The 18007-nt window shown below is 41.7% G+C and overlaps 1 protein-coding gene across 1 annotated transcript; it reads right to left on the bottom strand.

Annotated features, from left to right (window-relative positions):
- Positions 1 to 418: 418 nt before the first annotated feature.
- Positions 419 to 17692, bottom strand: RP2 (RP2 activator of ARL3 GTPase). Its single transcript, XM_081907674.1, has 5 exons — positions 17446 to 17692; positions 8308 to 8973; positions 6953 to 7067; positions 2598 to 2683; positions 419 to 2076 (listed from the first exon to the last, which is right to left on the bottom strand). The coding sequence occupies exons 1-5, from the start codon at positions 17578 to 17580 to the stop codon at positions 1993 to 1995; spliced, it is 1086 nt and encodes a 361-aa protein (XP_081763800.1). The 5' UTR covers positions 17581 to 17692; the 3' UTR covers positions 419 to 1992.
- Between the last annotated feature and the right edge of the window lie 315 nt (positions 17693 to 18007).

The raw sequence follows: 18007 nt of genomic DNA, 5'->3' as shown, positions 1-18007 counted from the left end.
CACGCTTGCTTTTTGCTGTCCTAACTCACTGCAGATAATACATTTTTTAAAAATGCATTCACTAACATCAGTTTGGTGTTCCCCTCTGATCGGCACCCAGGGGGACCACCCGGCTTGCCCGTTCTAAGGATGGCGGCCCTGTTTGGACCTTCCTGTCAGCCCTTTAAAAGGAAAAAGGAAATAGTGGGAGAGTAAGAAGCCCTGTTATGAAAGTGTCCTGGCTCAGTGTTGTCTGGATCCAGCTCATTATCAGTTGCTACATGAAGTATATAACGTCAAATTTTAAAGGACAAAGCTCAGCTAAATAAAGTGACAAGAGGGCGGCAATGAGACCAATTAAATTAGTTACACAACCGTGAAAAGATTCGTTTAGAACATGGCACACACTCCTACATCTTTAATTAAAAAGTTACAGGGCTTTTCATTTAAATATTTATTATAAATCACATTTTACAAGTGCTAGACAAAAAAGGCATTATAAAAGCCATAACAAACATACAAAACCCTGATAAAGCACTTACTGTAGTATGATACCAATGAATTAACTGAACAGTTATACCTTATAAAGAATACGCAATAATTCACAAAGATCCAGAAATTAACTGCACAGAATCCTTCAATTTTGACAGTATAAAAAGAAATTAGGAAATGTTATTAAAAACCTTCAATGATTTGACAAATTATCTCTCCATACACATTGCAGAGCATTTCCTCTGATTTTAAAAGTTATTTCCTGTTAAAGCTTCAGGTAAAATTATGTTGTCTTTATCCAGCATATAGTACTATTCTAGCAGATAAAACCCTTATTTCCATATAGCACATATTTATACAGTTGAAGAAAAAGAAAGAAAATTATTTCTTTTTACAGCTTGTATAAAGCACCGGTTTCTACAGATTTCAGTATAATTACAGTCTTTTGAGTACACCTACTTTGTACTTAACATGCCACCTTCCAGATTAAGCATAGCCAAGAGACATGATTTGTACTCTACGCCATCGTGTTGCACTCAGAATGCGTAAACCTGATTGCATTGTCTTGTTAATCTTTCATCTTTATTTTGATATTCTAAACCAGCGCAAAGTCCTGCAGATGCATCTTCCTTCGACATTTGAGATAGAAGTTAACATTTATAACAGGTGCTTAGAGATGGCACCAAAAAAACCAAAACAGACTGAAGTCATCAACACTCAAGTTCAGGGCAGATTTGGATGACCAAAAAGCAGGATTTGCAAGATTTTTATGCAGGGAGGCTCACCCTGCTTTTCATAAATTTAATACATTTGGAAAAATTACTCTTAATGCAAGAATTCAAAGCAGCTCTCAGTACCAAGAGGTACTAAGTCCCCTGTAGGAATACTAACTCTGTTTCTGCAAGCACTTCTGCGGTGATTGAGTATTTAAAGTGTAGCCACTAAATATACGTTAAGTCAGTGTAGAACCTGAGACTTTAGCACAAAAAATTAAGCTGGAATTTCTCATCTCTGCTACTTGCATGCAAGAGGAACAATCCAAAGTCAGCCATATTGATTTCAGTGTGAGTGAAGTACATTAGATCATTCCCACTGAAAAATCAAGGTGTGTGTAACTTTAGCAAAATTTTCTGTATTCTGTAAAAGCAGATCACCTACAAAAGTTTAAATTATGGTACCTGTGGAGTGAACTTGGTTGCAAATAAGTTTTAATTTTGACAAAAACCAAAGCGCATGGGTACCGGCTCTCTCCTAAATTCTACCAAACATACTGAACGGACTGCCAGGCTTATAACATTGAAACATTATATGCAAGAAAGAATTGGGCATAAGCAGGTGAGCACTAAAGAGCTTATAAAGGTATCTGATATGTGGCGTGTTATTTGTTGGATGCATTTAATTAAAAAAAAAATTTTTTTGTAAAGGCAACTTCTTGTTTTTCTTCAAAGCGTCCGACTATCAACTGAGTGCTATACAAACCTAAAGTACATCTCAACCGTCAATAAGATGCTTATGTCTACTTCACATTCCCATCTGCATATCAGCAAAATTATAGAAGCTGTCTACTTCTCTGGAAGCCGATGCCTTGTCCTCTGATACAAAAACCTGTAGTTTAAAATGAAAATGAAAATCACTAACATGCCCTGAACCAGATGATTTTATACAAGATTCTAGTTTTTAAAAACTGGATCATATTGTTAAGCCACTCCTACTACTGAGTCAATTCAAGTTAAAAAGCCAACTTAAATCCTGGATAAAACAGTAATACCAAAGTGAGAGAAACATGTTTTGTAGTTGGCTTGTTTCAAACATACCATAGTTATCATTAACCACAGTTTATCAATTTGGATTCTGCAGGCTGTGGTTAAGCAAACACATTGGACCAGTCACTATGCTTCTATTAAGCATCTCACCAAGGGCTGAAACATTCTGCCCTGAGCTCCTTGGATGAAGGAGGGGATAAAGTGTTAAAAAGTAGTCTTAATTTTGAAAGTTAGCATTGAATTAAAAAGCAAACTGGTTTCAGAATCAAGCACTCTTTTGAATAACTATATTTCAATAACTAAAGTAACTTGCAAATGAGATCAATAGTTCTAGAAAATTCTAGAACCTGTGCTGCTACTCACCTTCGCTCCACTGAAGACATTAACAACAATGTCTTGGCACGCTGCTACAGAACCGTCACCACAGAACTCTAGCGCAACAACGGGACCTAAGAAAAAGACAGTATTTTTGTCCTTAGGAATTTTCAGATATTTGGCCCACAGAAAATATTGCACCCTTTTCCCAATAAGAGCAGAAGCAGTCCTTGAGAGAAAAAGCTGTATCTCAGAAAACAAGTCTAGTGTTACAGCAGAAGTCTGAAACCTACGCAGAACCTCTCTCTGCACTCCCAACTATTTTCTTCTACTAACGCTACTGCCCCAACAATCCAGAATGAGGTGTCAGTGAAACTACAGAAAAATTCAGCCACCTAAATCACAATTTTTACCAAAAAATTATTTATATATTCATTTTATATTATTTATATACTACCCTTCATCCAAGGATCATAGGGCAGATTACAGTATAAAACACAAAAAGACATAACATAGTAATAAACAAGACAATAACCCCCACAAAGTTTGAGAGAATGCAACAGCATTCCCTCAAGTCTAAATATATGAACTAACATACCGGTACATTTTGACCAGCAATACATGTTTGAGAAACAATAATGCCTGTTTAAATATTAGGTTTACCTTTTGAAAAAGAAAATGTTTATGTAGAACGGCTTAGCAAAGCAACTGGTAAATTTCTTAACTCCTTAATATAAGCATTTCTTCAAAAGATATATTTAAACATGCAAATCAAAGTGATTCAATGACTTCATGGGGAAAACAATACATTACACTAAAGCAACTAAAGGTTTTGTCATCCTTATTTGTTAAACCAACATAATAATTTCAGCAGCAAATATATTAGGAAGGCATGAAAGACCAAGCAAAATATTGACTTTTTGTTTTAAACAAAAAAAGTGAGCATTATCTTGCTGGTTAGAGGTGGGCATAATATGGTCTATAAAACACAAAAAGAAATAAATTAAGTTTCAGAAGTATTACTCCAATTTTTACAGGAAGGATACTGTTCCTATAAAGATAAAAATGTTCCTATAGGCTGTGATTTTCAAAACTTCTTATTGCAGTTGGTTCTCCTGTAGATATGCGACAAAAGGAAAATCTTGCAAAATCTTTGCAGATGGAAGAAATTAAGAATGTCACGCATAAGATGAAGAGCAGGAAAGCACCAGGGCCAGATGGGCTTCCTACAGAGCAATATAAGGCATATTTATACTTTATGACCCTTAGGTTTTGCTGTGTTTATCAAAAGCCTTTGAATTAGGCACCCTGTCAAGCTCCATGTATGATGCATATTATTTCTGTAGATACCTATTTGGACTTCTGGAGGGCTTATATCAACTCGTATTTTCGGACTTCCGGAGGCGGCGCAAAACAGCAATGGCGGTCCTCTTTACCCAGTGAAGAGGGGCTCCGCGAAAAAGGGTTTTCCGCTACGGCGAAGCGGAGACCCATCCAGATAAACCGCAGGCAGAGCGAGCCTGTGGCCGTGGGACTCGGCGGGTGCCAGAAGCCCCCCCAGAAGCGAGGAAGGGACCTCGTAAGAGGCTCCGGATCGTGAACGGGGGAGCGGCGCTGTGAGTTCATCGCTCTTTTCGCGGAAGTGAAGCCGCGCTGCTGTTGCTGATGAGCGCCGACCTTTCTTCTTGAAAAACATCGAGATTGGCTGCAATTTACCCGTGAGTAAGGGGTACCAAAGAACTGATTAAGGATCAACTTAAATTTGTCTATTTTGGCTGAAAACGGGAGGCGAGTAACAGGAAGTCCGCCTTCCGGTCCTGCTAATCGGAGCAAAGCAAAGAACCCGATGCGGGCTGAAGTGTTAAAAAGAGACTTTGAAAGAAATAAGAAGGGGCATTAATAGACTGTGTGTTTTTAGAAATCGAAAAAGGGTGAAGAAATAAATGCTTTAGTCCAGTGTGTTAGAGAATCTTCCTCCTATTGTGAAGAGACGTGGAATTGAAGGGGACAACCGAGTTATTGGACTGCCAGTGTTGCAAATGAGTACTGTCAGGCTGCAGAAACTTTTCTTTTAACATAAACTGTTGCACTGATGGATACACTATCGCTTTAATACTGTTATCGAAACCTCTCTGTTACCTTGTGGCACTAATTCGAAACAGAACTCTCTGAAATCCTCCTTTCTGAACTTGGGGATTTCAGTCGAAATAGGAGCTTTGATGGTGGAAAAGAAACTTTCTTTCCTTTGAAAACCCCCCCTAGTGGATTTGCGGAGGCATAGTAGCCTGGGAACTGTATCTTATTGGGATTTTTTGTGGTTTAATTGTTTATACTCTGGACTTGCCTTTCTCATGGACTGAAAGACTATTTGACCTTGAACAGCAGCTGGGGAATGAGTGGCCCAGCGAAAACAAGAGCAGCTAAAGCTAAGGAAGCTTTAGCTGAGGAAGTTAAAGAAAAGAAAAAAGACAAGAGAGCTGGGCAGCTGGTCCAAACAACCTTGATTCACCACCGTAGATCCTCGGTGCCTACTGTGTTGACGGCGCAGGAGGAGGAAGTTGAAACGCCTGCTACAGAAGAAATGGCAGCTGGAGGAACTGATCCAGTCTTGAAACAAATTTTGGAACAATTGGCACTTTTGAATAAGAAGGTGGACGATCAGTCATCTAAAATTGATAGAGCTACATCTACTATCAGCAAGTTAACAGATCAGGTTTCGCAGCATACCCAGGCTATTGAGAAACTGCAAGGAGCTACGGCGGAGAACTACAAATTAGCTGCGGAAGCCAATCAAAAAGCTGAGCAAGCGTGCAAGAAGGTGGAAGAGATCAAAGGGGAAGTAAGACCTCTGAGAAGACAGGTAGGAGAACAGCAAGCCTACCTGTCAATGGTGGAACTGAAAAGTAAGGAATGTAATCTTAGGCTGAGGGCTGTCCCAGAGTTGGAACAGGGCAACCTAGAGAAATTCTTGACGGAGCTGTTTTCTAAATTTTGGGGGGTTGAAGAAGATAAAGACTTCAAGATTGTGACGGCCTTCAGACTGGGAAGATCGGTTAAAAAAGATAAGTCCAGAGACTGTTTGGTTTGTTTGAGAACAAGAGAGGAAAGAGACAAGATATTAGGCCAACACTTTAAAAAATCCCTGGAAGTCGAAGGTAAAAGGGCAGAAATTTATAGAGACATTCCTAAATATTTGTTGGACCTTAGAGCCACATATACAGACTTGGCCAAATTGTTAAGATACAACGCAATCCCATACAGGTGGGAATTTCCTCAAGGTCTGTCATTTACCTATAAAGGAAAGAAGGTAAGAATCAAAACGCCAGAAGACCACCAGAAGTTCCTACACGACAACGAGGAGGACCTCCAAAAGAGAGCCGCAGATTCTTGGCCTCCACCACCGGGATTACCACCAGGATCCACACCATCTGGAGGCGGCCCGGCACCACAGCTTCCGGAAAAGGAAGACAAATTAGATACCCAACTGTGATACCCAAGAAGTAGACCGGGATGTCTCTACAGCTTCTTAGCTGGAATATAAATGGCGGGAATTCTCCAGAAAAACGCAGAAAAGTATTTCATATTTTGAAAAAAGAACAATTGGACATTATTTGCCTGCAAGAAACACATGTGACAAGACTCCATAGAAAAGTGCTAATTAATAAAAGGTTAGGCCAAGAATTTATTTCATCGGATAAAGTTAAGAAAAGAGGAGTGGTGATCTATGCAAAGGAGAACTTGTCCCCAAAATTTGTATTTAAAGACGAACAGGGCAGAGACTCGGGAGAAGAAGAAACGGAGGAAGTTTGGAAAAATTTTAAGGACTATTTGAAAAAGCATTATAAGTTGTATGAATGTTAAAAAATGCTCCTTTCTAGGAAGGTATAGCTTCAGTATCGGCAAATTTCTGAATTGATAAATAAGACACTATAAGACAGAAGTGAGGTAACGAAATATTTTTATTGTGTGGAAATTAAAAATTAATGCAATTGTATCGAAATGTTTACATCAGATAACACGATAAAATGGAAGATATATTGTTATGTACAAAACAAGTTAACAAATTGCTGAGGTTTTGGTTACACAGGGAATGCAGTGCTCGGGAGATGGGGGAAGTCCATTGGATTCATGGAAGTATGTATTTGAAAGTGGAAATTTGTTTATTAAAAACCTAATAAAATATTTATAAAAAAAAAAATATATCAACTCGTATTTTCAACTTTAGATGTAAGAACTAATGACTATTGTATTCTCAATGTGAGATTATGGTTACTGTGCTTTTTTATATCCTTTAAAAAAAGTTTTTTATGACACTTAAAATATGTATCAAAGAATACAACTTCAATCGTTTTATTAAGTAAATTTAAAGGAACGGAAGGTTTTGTTTTTTGGAGTAGTCATACCTTTTTCAACTAAAGGGATAAATTCAGTCGCTCTTTCCTGGAACACTCGCCGAGCATCATCCGCTTTCATGGAAACCTCTTTAGTCTGAACTAGCCAGAAGCCTTTGCCGGTCATCTATTGCAACAAGAATTAGAATTTCATATAAATTAACTAAATATTACTTAACATACTATTTTGCTTGCATAAAGACTATAACCAATATATGCAAAAAATAAATAAATCCTGTTTAAAATATTCAGTCATTTGCTTCACCTTTGTTTCTTTATGCTTCCTCCCAGAGGTGGCAACTGGAATAAAATAGTGGGGAGGGGGGCAGGTAAGCTCTGCCCCACATTTGAATGCAATGCACGTCAACCATGGGAGGGGACGGTCCCCTCAGATATTTTATGGTGGGGCGAAGGGAACTCAGGCCCAAGGAGTTGGCTCCTATGCTTCTTCCCCATTTTAGTGAACCTCAGGTTATACACAGCTATCATGTTCCAAAGTGATAAGCCACCGTGGCAAGTGCACAAATGAAAAATGTGAGGCAACCCACATCCACAGATGACATGGAGTGGTATATAAATGGTATAGCTAAGGTTCCTGCATTGCAGGGGGTTGGACTAGTGGACTCTTGAATCCCTTCCAACTCTTAAGATTCTATGATTTTATGATTCTACGAAATGGTGCCCTATGGAAAATTATTTGATGCGCCAGAACCTTCCATCAAGGCAATCTTCTTCAAGTCCCACTCCCCATACAGTGCACCAGAGACCCTTCCTTCACTAGGGGGACAAAGGTAAAGCAAACGACTGAATACAGTGATGCCTCGGGTTACGGATGCTTCAGGTTACAGACTCCACTAACCCATAAATTGTACCTCAGGTTAAGAACTTTGCCTTAGGATGAGAACAGAAATTGCGCGGCCGCCCCATTAGCTAAAGTGGTACCTCAGGTTAAGAACAGTTTCAGGTTAAGAACGGACCTCCAGAACGAATTAAGTTCTTGAGGTACCACTGTAAACAGGAAAAAAATTGTTGATCATAGCCTTTTTATGCAAGCTAACGGGATACAATCCATGGTCTTATCCAAATCTGATGAATTTTCTCCAATGGCTAGGTTAAAAGAAATAAGTAGGCTACAGGATCAAGTTACAGCACCCCACTCTCACAGTAAATTTCCTATGCGCACAGTGAACGTGAATATAGGAAAACAGAAAAATCCGGAGCAATAGTTTGGCTATACCAAGTGCAACTTCCTAGCAGCCATTTAGAAACTAAAGAGTAGTTTGGCACTTAAACGTACGTTTTAGAAAGGTTTCATAGTTTTTAAGAAATACATGTCAAGATGTGAGAGACAGTCGTGTGTTTCTTACCTCATCAATTAACTTTCTAGCATTGGCAGTTGTATAATCCCCAGCAAAGAATACGGCCAGGCAAGATTCTTCACTGTGCTTTGGACGTCTACCCTGTGTAACTGGAATTATGCTCCTGTTGGCATCCGTTGAAATCCTGACAGCTTTCAGTTCCTCAGTGGTTGGCAGTGGTACATGGTCCTGAACTAAAGCGTCCGCAGCTAGAAGACTCCAGTTGTTCTCTCCCGATACTGGTGTGAAATCATGGATATTGCTCCATGTATTGTTAAAGATGCTCAGCCCTGCGTCTTTCAGCTGCAAAGCCAGCTCTGGATAGTAGTACTGGAAACACCCAAACTTCATACCTGTAGATGATTCAATGATGGGTTGGGTGGCACAGCACAGAAAGACGTCCATCTTTCTGCAGTCCCGGGTACGAAACTGTTGGCAAGCCACTACACATTTACAATCTTTGCAATCGCGGAAAAACACGCTGCCTTTCACAGGTCCTAAAAATATTCGGCAGTTTGTACAGTCATCAATAGTGATTGTGGCCGAGTGGTCAAAGATGTAGATATTGCAGTTTTCACAGTCCTGAATAACAAACTGTTGCCCTGCAACTTTCCCAGGTAAACGTCCTACTGTTTCGTCCTTGAGTCCAGAAAACATGTAGTCTTTGGGATCAATCTGAAAGAAAAGCACAGGCATGTAACAAGACAATACGCTCAATAAGCTATCCCTAAGAGAAAGTTGGGACGCAGGTGGCGCTGTGGGTTAAAGCCTCAGCGCCTAGGACTTGCCGATCGAAAGGTCGGCGGTTCGAATCCCTGCGGCGGGGTGCGCTCCCGCTGCTCGGTCCCAGCGCCTGCCAACCTAGCAGTTCGAAAGCACCTCCGGGTGCAAGTAGATAAATAGGGACCGCTTACCAGCGGGAAGGTAAACGGCGTTTCCGTGTGCGGCTCTGGCTCGCCAGAGCAGCGATGTCACGCTGGCCACGTGACCCGGAAGTGTCTTCGGACAGCGCTGGCCCCTGGCCTCTTAAGTGAGATGGGCGCACAACCCCAGAGTCTGTCAAGACTGGCCCGTACGGGCAGGGGTACCTTTACCTTTACCTTTTTAAGAGAAAGTTAGCACATTGTGGTGAATGACTTACTTCTTTTGTGACATTGCTGTATTCCAAAGAAATATTTTCTCTGTTATTTACCGGTATATAAGCAACTGTCCTGTTACTCAAGGATAAGAGATGCAAGGAAAGAGATTCTTTTTGGACTGATTTTTGTTGCCAATGAGTATACCTAGTGGCATACAATGGTCAACCAGTCAGATATGAAGTTGTACCATGAAACTGAACACACAGAAATTCAGTGATGCCTTTTCACTGATAGAATAATCTTTTGCAGAACAGAATTGCTAAGGTTTACAGTTAAATATGTACACTGGGGAGGGGCTGTAATTCAGTAACAGAGCATATGCTTTGCTTGCAAGAGATCACAGGTTAAATCCACCTTCCCCGGGGAGGGGGCCTGGGGAAATTACTCCATCATGAAATCTCGAAGAGCCACTGTCTATCAGTGCCAACAATATTGAGCTATATGAACTCATGATCTGACTTGGCATAGGGCACCATCATATACTCCAGATTAACTTTATTAAGGAAAGGGCAGAGAAATGATTACTGTTTTAAGGGAGTATAATTACATTTAGGTAACTTTAGGCTATAGATAGCAAGCCAAGTTACAACACATCCACAACATCAACAGATAATTGAGGTAATTCAGAACATAATAATTTAATAAAATTAGCCAGCAAGTCGTATTACTGCCAGAAACAGAATACAAATAATGTGCTTTTTAAACCTGCTATTTACTTAGAATACTCATATTCTGGTCTTTCAGAAGATTCTCAAAATAAAAACCACACTGAAATCTAGTACAGGAACAGAAGCATCCATGTAGAACCAAGACTATTCAGGCAGCATTTCATGCCATCATTTTTGTTCTTCCCTGGTGTCATAGCGAATTGAAGGCCAAATGCTAAGAGCTGCTTTGTTTCCTTTTTGTCTTCTTTCCCCATTTTATTTGGTAATGTTAAGACTGCTGTTGAAGCACTGTTGCAATCTAGTTTAACTTCCTCAAATATTCATTTTCCTCCCAATTCCCTCAAGGAGCAAAAAGTAAAACTGACTTTTAGATACGAAATCTAACATTTGTATATTACCATATTACTGCACCGTAAACAAATTGGTAACTTGAAGAAAGCAGTTCTTATCGACTTGAAAAAGTTCATTCACACGAAACACTAAACTGACTTGGTGATAGTGTTAAAAACTGAGATATGAACGCTAGGAGCTAAATGGCACCTTAAACCTAGCTTATGGGTGCAACAATGGAATGTCTAGGCGCACTTTTTTATATAGTAAGAATACAAAGCAGAAAATGAATGAACTGCAGCTAAAATATTATGTTTATTTTTCACATGGTCTAGTCCTTCCCCTGCCCACCCCCCTAATATTCTTAAAAGGGTCTCTTCTCCAGTCTTCAGAGTGTAGCTGGAAGTGGGAAGACAGAAAAAAGTCCTCCTTTCCTTCCACTCTGCATTTTTAATCTGAAATCTTAGGTGCAGTACTGCACCCCAGAGCTCAGAAACTGCTCATGCTAATGAAATTCCCTGTCGCAAAATGTGCCTAGAACAATGGGAGTTTCGAACACTGGTGATAGAAGAATGGTGCCACAGTAAGCCTTGCTCCTTCTGTATGGTCTCTTAAGGAGCAGTCTGGAATGTTTTGCTTTGTTTGCCATGACATCCAAATTGAGGCAAACCATAGTTAACATTAACTATGGTTTGTTGAAACAAGGCAACTTCAAAGTTGCATCTCTAAACCTTTTCTAAAAGGGATCAGCGACATATGCTATTAAACCCAGGTAACATAACTATGTTAAAATAACTATTCAGTTTATTTACTGAATCCCTTATAAAAAAGGAAGTTGATCAGAAAGGGGAAAAAACTCCCCCAAGTCACATCACAGTAGTATTTTTCCTGTAAAATGTTCTATTTATACACTACATGCAGATACATGTACATAATTTTCTGTATTAGACTAGCCCCAAGTGGAACTAAAATTGCACAGAAAGCGAAGTTACACATATTGCTGGGAACTGTCACACATTTTAGTGCTCTTCTTCTGCCCTGAAATATACTTTAAAAATGCTTTTAAAAGTGTATTGTGAATGTTGAAATTATAGATAGTCCAGGATTGAGCAAGGCAGGAGAAGAAAAGATACAAAGGCATGTCACGAACTCAGGAATGCCCAGTAATGCTGTTCTCTGTAACTGCACTGCACGAGTGTGTGTGGCCTGTTCAGTCCTGCTCCATTCCATGCTCATATACCAGATATTTTATTTAGCCTTCTGGCAGAGCACAACAGAATTAAAAGAATAGGCAACCAATTAAAAAATTATAGCTACAACACCACAAGATCATACTATCTACTGTACTACAAATGGTTTTCTTGTCTCATGTATTAAATATACCAGTAGGAAACTCTTGAAAAGTGGTTACAGGCAGACTAAAACCTGACCTACTTTCATCTACATTCACACAAGCCCTTCAATAAAGTTAGTTTTAGGACCTAAAATGACCTGAAATTAAGGCTCACCCACACTTGATTTTCTAGCTGTGTTTGAAATATGAAAGTATAGCCAATTTGATTAGGATTATCTTGCTAATGCCAAACCATATATTCTAAAGAGCTGCAGCAGGCAGATCAGAATCTACTGGTAGATCTCGCAGGGATCTGCAGTAGATCAGCAAGAGCTACAGACACCCAATTATTGAACAATGGCTACAATATAGTATTTTTATGTAAATTAGGCTGCTGAAATGAAAAAAAGCTAACAAGGAGTGGACTTGATTTCTAGATGTTGGTTGGTATCCATCAATCTCAGGGGACAATGGAAGAGTGTGTCTTCTGGGGTGAAGTCAAACTGTTGTAGAGTTATAGCACCTGCTGTGAGGCATATGAGGCATCCGGTTGTGCTGTGTACCATGGAGTTTCTTCTTTCTGTGCTCTTTCCAACCCAGTTCCTAGGCTCAGCATGTACTCATAGACCTGCAGTTCTTTAATTCTGATTTCATGCCTTCTCCTTATGTCTCTGGTCCCCGTCCCCCCCCCCTGTTCAAGTAAAAAACCAAGTAGATTTGACAATGCTGGTCTGCTCACTCCTGCACTCCTGCTATAGAAGAGCTGGAGAAGATGACACTAGGAAAATTTATACAGAACTAGCCCTGAATTAATGGTGGGTGGGTGTACACACACACACACACACACACACACAGAGAGAGAGAGAGAGAGAGAGAGAGACAGACAGAGAGACAGAGAGAGAGAGAGAGAGAGAGACAGAGAGATTTTAATTCTCAAAAAGGAGGTCCCTCATATAGCCCAAACAGCACCACTTTGCATTTTCAGAGGAAACCATGGTTTGCACAAGTACAAAAAACCCAAAAAAACTTTACGGGGGGGGGGGACCTAAGCAAGCTATGAAAACAACAAACAAGGTCTAAACAGATTCAGAACATTGCCTGGAGGTGGGAGAAAGAGTATCTAGAAATTTGAGGTGGAGCATTCTACACGGCAACATTTGTTGCAGGTCACACCTGTGCAGCATTTATTACAAGTTCTTCTCATCAAGCAACCTCGTCTGCCTTAATTCCAATCCTCCCCCATCACCATCCGTTTTAAAACATATTAAACTGCTGGCTTTATTTAATCCACTTAAGAGCCTTAGGTGACAAGGGCATTTGGCCATGGTTAAATATAAATATAACCCTTAAATTTAAGTGTGTCAAGTCTGCTGCAGGTAAGTCAGCAATGCTTTAGAATAGTGATAGCACAGGGAATTAGTACAGTTTACCTAGGCACTCTCTTTAAAAGGAAGGGCTATTCCCTGAAACACATGGGCATTCATATGCTATATGCAGTCTCAGAAAAGGAACAGACAGGCCTAATGGCAAGAGGTGGGGAAAGTGCAGTCCTCAAGACGATGCTCGGCAGCACTGCCATAATCCCTGACCACTGTCCATGCTGGCTAAGCCTGTTGTGAGTCTTGCAATATCTAGAGGAGCACAGATTCCCCACCTCTAAGCATGCAGGATGGCAGATATTGGGGAAAATCAAGCTCAACAATAACTTCAAATGAAATGATATTTAAAATAACACACCAATTAATATTTAACCTGATCACTTCAACAGCATACTGAATGTTTATTTCAAGGACACTGTCACTCTGAAGAATGGAATAGAGTTTCATTTCCGTATCTACATTGGGAGCAGTTCATACCCTAACGTGTAAGAGGATTCATCCTATGTAGGACAGTGGTTCCTCAAGGGAGCAGTGGAATGGCTGACAGGAGCAGGCACCAAGAGTCTAGGGCAGGCACCACCAAACTCAGCCCTCCAGATGCTTTGGGACTACATTTCCCATCATCCCTGACCACTGGTCCCAGTAGCTAGGGATGATGGGAGTTGTAGTCTGGAGGGCCGGGTTTGGGGATGCCTGGTCTAGGGGCTACCAGAGCTACTAGAGGTGTAAATGGCTATCAGACTTTGAAAAGCTGATGTCACTGATTTAAATGCATAAATTATGCTGAATGAAACTAAATAGTTTAATTGGATTTTGTATACAGTAATTGTGCAAATGATTGTCACTGTTTCTCATCTTACTGTCTAGAATTTTATTGTCTTGCTATCTTCCTTAGATCATCATGCAAAGCACTTTTCTGAATAAAGTTTTTTTTGTATAGGGCAGGGGGTACAGGGGATGAGTTTATGGAACCAAAGGGTTAGTGGACTAAAAAAAATAATGGTGTCATACAAAGAAACATTTTAGACTCCTTAGTCAAAACAAAAAAAATTCCTTCCAGTAGCACCTTAAAGACCAACTAAGTTAGTTCTTGGTATGAGCTTTCGTGTGCATGCACACTTCTTCAGATACACTGAAACAGAAGTTTCCAGACCCTTCTATATAGTGAGAAGGTGGGGAGGGGTATAAACCATATGCCATCAGTGCTCCCAGCTATGTACGTGACACCACAGATTTTCTGAGGAAAATACAATCTTTAAATAATCTTCCCAACAATACTATACTAGCTACTATGGATGTGGAATCTCTGTATACCAACATCCCACACAACGATGGTTTACAAGCTATAAGGAACACCATTTCAGATAAAACCACAGCGGACTTTGCCACCAAACTCTGCCAATTTGTCCTTACCCACAACAACTTCAAATTTGGTGATGACCTGTTTCTTCAGATCAGCGGCACAGCAATGGGCACCCGCATGGCCCCACAGTATGCCAACATCTTCATGGCAGATTTAGAACGTTTCCTAAACTCCTACCCACTCAAACCTCTCTTGTACCTGCGATACATTGACGATATTTTTATCATCTGGACACATGGTCAACAGACCCTGGACACCTTCCACCAGAAATTCAATGATTTTCACCCCACAATCAACCTAACAATGAATCAATCTATGCAAGAAATACATTTTTGGGACACTACTATAAAAATACAGGATGGGCGCATAGACACCACCTTATACCGTAAACCAACTGACCGACAAACATATCTACATGCCTCTAGCTACCATCCCAAACATACCAAACAGTCCATTGTATATAGCCAGGCACTACGTTACAGCCGCATCTGTTCCAATTCTACAGACAGAGACTCTCACCTAAGAGATCTACAGCAAACCTTTTTAGAACTAAAATACCCAGCAGATGAAGTTAGACAACAGATCAACAGAGCCAGACTGATACCCAGAGAGAACTTGCTACAAGACAGACCCAAAAAAGAAAATAACAGAACACCTCTAGTCATCACATACAGCTCCCAAGTTAAAACAGTACAACGCATCATCAGAGATCTACAACCTCTCCTGGACAATGACAGTTCTCTTTCTCAAGCTCTGGGAGGAAGACCTTTCATTGCCTACAGACAGCCACCCAATCTTAAACAACTCCTAACCCACAATAATACTACAACCAGACCTAACACGGACACTGGCACCAGAGCCTGCAATAAACCCAGATGCCAACTTTGCTGCCACATACACCCGGACAACATCATTACTGGCCCCAACAACATCACACATACCATCTCGGGACTATTTAATTGCTCATCGTCTAACATTGTGTATGCCATCAAATGCCAACAGCGTCCTTCAGCTCTCTATATTGGACAAACAGGCCAGACCTTACGCCAAAGAATAAACGGACATAAATCGGACATCAGGAATCACAAGACAGAGAAACCAGTAGGTGAACACTTCAATCTCCCAGGACATTCTATACAAGATCTCAAAGTAGCTGTTTTATTACAAAGGAATTTCAGAAATAGACTGGAAAGAGAAGCTGCTGAATTGCAACTTATCACCAAACTTAAAACCATGGAGAAACCTGGTCTGAACAAAGACATTGGATTCTTATCTCATTATACATGACAAAGCCACTTTTCACCTTCTCACCCCTTGCTTTTTCCTGTAATACCTATTGCAGTTGTCAAGAGTCGTCAACAGGCTCATCACAGCTATCTGCCCATCACCCATTCCCACCACCCTTCTGAGTAATACCCCTCCCCACCTTCTCACTATATAGAGGGTCTGGAAACTTCTGTTTCAGTGTATCTGAAGAAGTGTGCATGCACACGAAAGCTCATACCAAGAACTAACTTAGTTGGTCTTTAAGGTGCTACTGGAAGGAATTTTTTTGTTTTGACTATGGCAGACCAACACGGCTACCTATCTGTAACTTTAGACTCCTTAATATGAGATCTATCAAATTGCAAACTACCGGTATACTGTTTAAGGGAAGTTCCTTTCATTACCACAAGAGGAAGTTGAGTCAAAAACTACAGAAAAGCTTCCTCAGTTGAAATCACCTCCACCGCCCACCAAGCACATGACCATAACATGAGTCAAGTGTTACATTACCTCTAAATTTTGAAATACCCAATGCACAGAACCAACTAATCAATAAATAATTAGGGAGCCAGGAAAATAAAGTGTATGCAACCTCAAAGAGCGGCTTACATAGTGTTGTGGAAAGAATGCAATTAGTTAGCAAACAAGCACAGAATCCTCTGTGGGAAACAGCTGCCTTGGCTACTACCTGCAGCCTCATTGCCAATTCACAAGGGGTTGGGGTGGGTAGGAGGGATGAAATAAGAGGAAACCATTATGTTTTACAATCAGATACACAAGATTACAATGATGCCCTCTTTGCTCAAAATCCCAGAGCGATAACCATATCAGCTGCCAAACACAAGATGTGCTGAGGTACCTCAAAGGCAAATCGATTGGTGGCATGATTTGAAATACCTTTCGCAGGATGCTGAGAGTGAAAGTACAAAACAGCTTATTCCACAACCCTTTGTTGTAGTCTTTAGGATCCCACAACACTTACTATGCATAGTAAGGGCAGATTTAAGGAGTTAGATAACCACCTTCCTTAGGGATAAGAAAGGGATGCGCTAAGAGATGTTGAGCCTGCTCCGTAAGCAGGTAAGAGGATAAGACGTGCTGGAAAAGGAAGTACAGTACATGCAGAGAGGAAGGAAGTGTAACGAAAGACAGAAGACGTGTAAAAAGAAAGGAACTCGGGACGGCAGTAGAGAGGCGCGGAAGAGAACAGATGATGAGCGACATGGAAGTCCACACGTAGCAGAATTGCTTGCACAACATTAAGGACATTAAGGTACCTGAGCAATGTTGGACCACAACACCACCCCAGCCTACGGAAGGGTGTCTAAACACAGATTTTTCTGCAAAAACACCCCCCCCCACGGGCAGGTCTTCCCTTGGGGCTCCTTCCACCCCCCCCGAAGAGGCACTTGGAAGAGCCGATGGGAGGAAAAACCCAGGCTTCCGCCACCCCAAGCCGACCCGTGTCTGTTCCAAGGGCGTTCACACGTGCATCTTTGGCAGATACAGCGGGGAAGGAAGGAGCCCCAAGGGGAGAAAGGGGCGTCCGAAAGGGAGGATCACGCGTGCAGTCAAGGGAGAAGCAACGGGGGAGGAAGAAGGGGAGGGAAGCAGCAGCCGCGCGTGCAGCTGGCCCTGGCGGGGAGTGGGCGGCAGGGCGGAGGGTTACCTTGGCTCGCTGGTCCCAGCTGTACTGCGGCTGCTTCTCGGCCTCCGAGGGCACCGCGACGTCTCCGTCCCCGCTCTCGCCGCCGGGCTTCGGCTCTTTGGCCTGCTTCCTCCGCTTGGAGAAGAAGCAGCCCATGGCGGTTCACCCCCGGCCACACCGCGCAGCCCGCCTCCGGGATCGCGCAAGGCAGCGGCCACCACCCCAGCCGCGGCTCCCGCTAGCCGAATAAGCCTCGCCTGGCCCCGCCCTCCGCTCTAAGCGCTCGCTTCCGGCTTCAACCTCGCCCGTCTCCCAGGGCGACGGAGGAGGCTCCGCCCCCATGGGCGAGCGGCAGCCTATCGGCGGCTCGGGTCGGGGCCGTCAATCGGACTCGTTGACGAATCGGGAGGCTCTCCTCCTCCTCCTCCCCTGCCTGAGCCTGGAGGCAGAGGGAGAAGTGGGGTTTTTTCTTTTCTCAAAAAATAAAAATAATGGGGGGATCACTCGCCCCTCTTGTTCGTCACACTTCAGGGCGTGAAAATAAATAAATCCCTGTATTGCAAGGGGGTTGGACTAGATGACC

This window comes from Podarcis melisellensis (genome assembly GCF_964234715.1).
Source record: "Podarcis melisellensis genome assembly, chromosome: 4".
In the NCBI taxonomy this organism is placed as follows: domain Eukaryota; kingdom Metazoa; phylum Chordata; class Lepidosauria; order Squamata; family Lacertidae; genus Podarcis; species Podarcis melisellensis.
The sequence above is the reverse complement of the archived record's forward strand: the minus strand, read 5'-3'. Positions and strand labels throughout refer to the sequence as shown.

Bases quoted from the DNA above. Each gene is read 5' to 3' on its own strand.
- RP2 (XM_081907674.1), bottom strand. From the start codon at position 17,580: ATGGGCTGCTTCTTCTCCAAGCGGAGGAAGCAGGCCAAAGAGCCGAAG. The intron at 7,068-8,307 runs GTAAGAAACACA...TTGTTGCAATAG, and splicing joins CTAGAAAGTTAATTGATGAG to ATGACCGGCAAAGGCTTCTG. The intron at 2,077-2,597 runs GTGAGTAGCAGC...TTTAAACTACAG, and splicing joins ATGTCTTCAGTGGAGCGAAG to GTTTTTGTATCAGAGGACAA.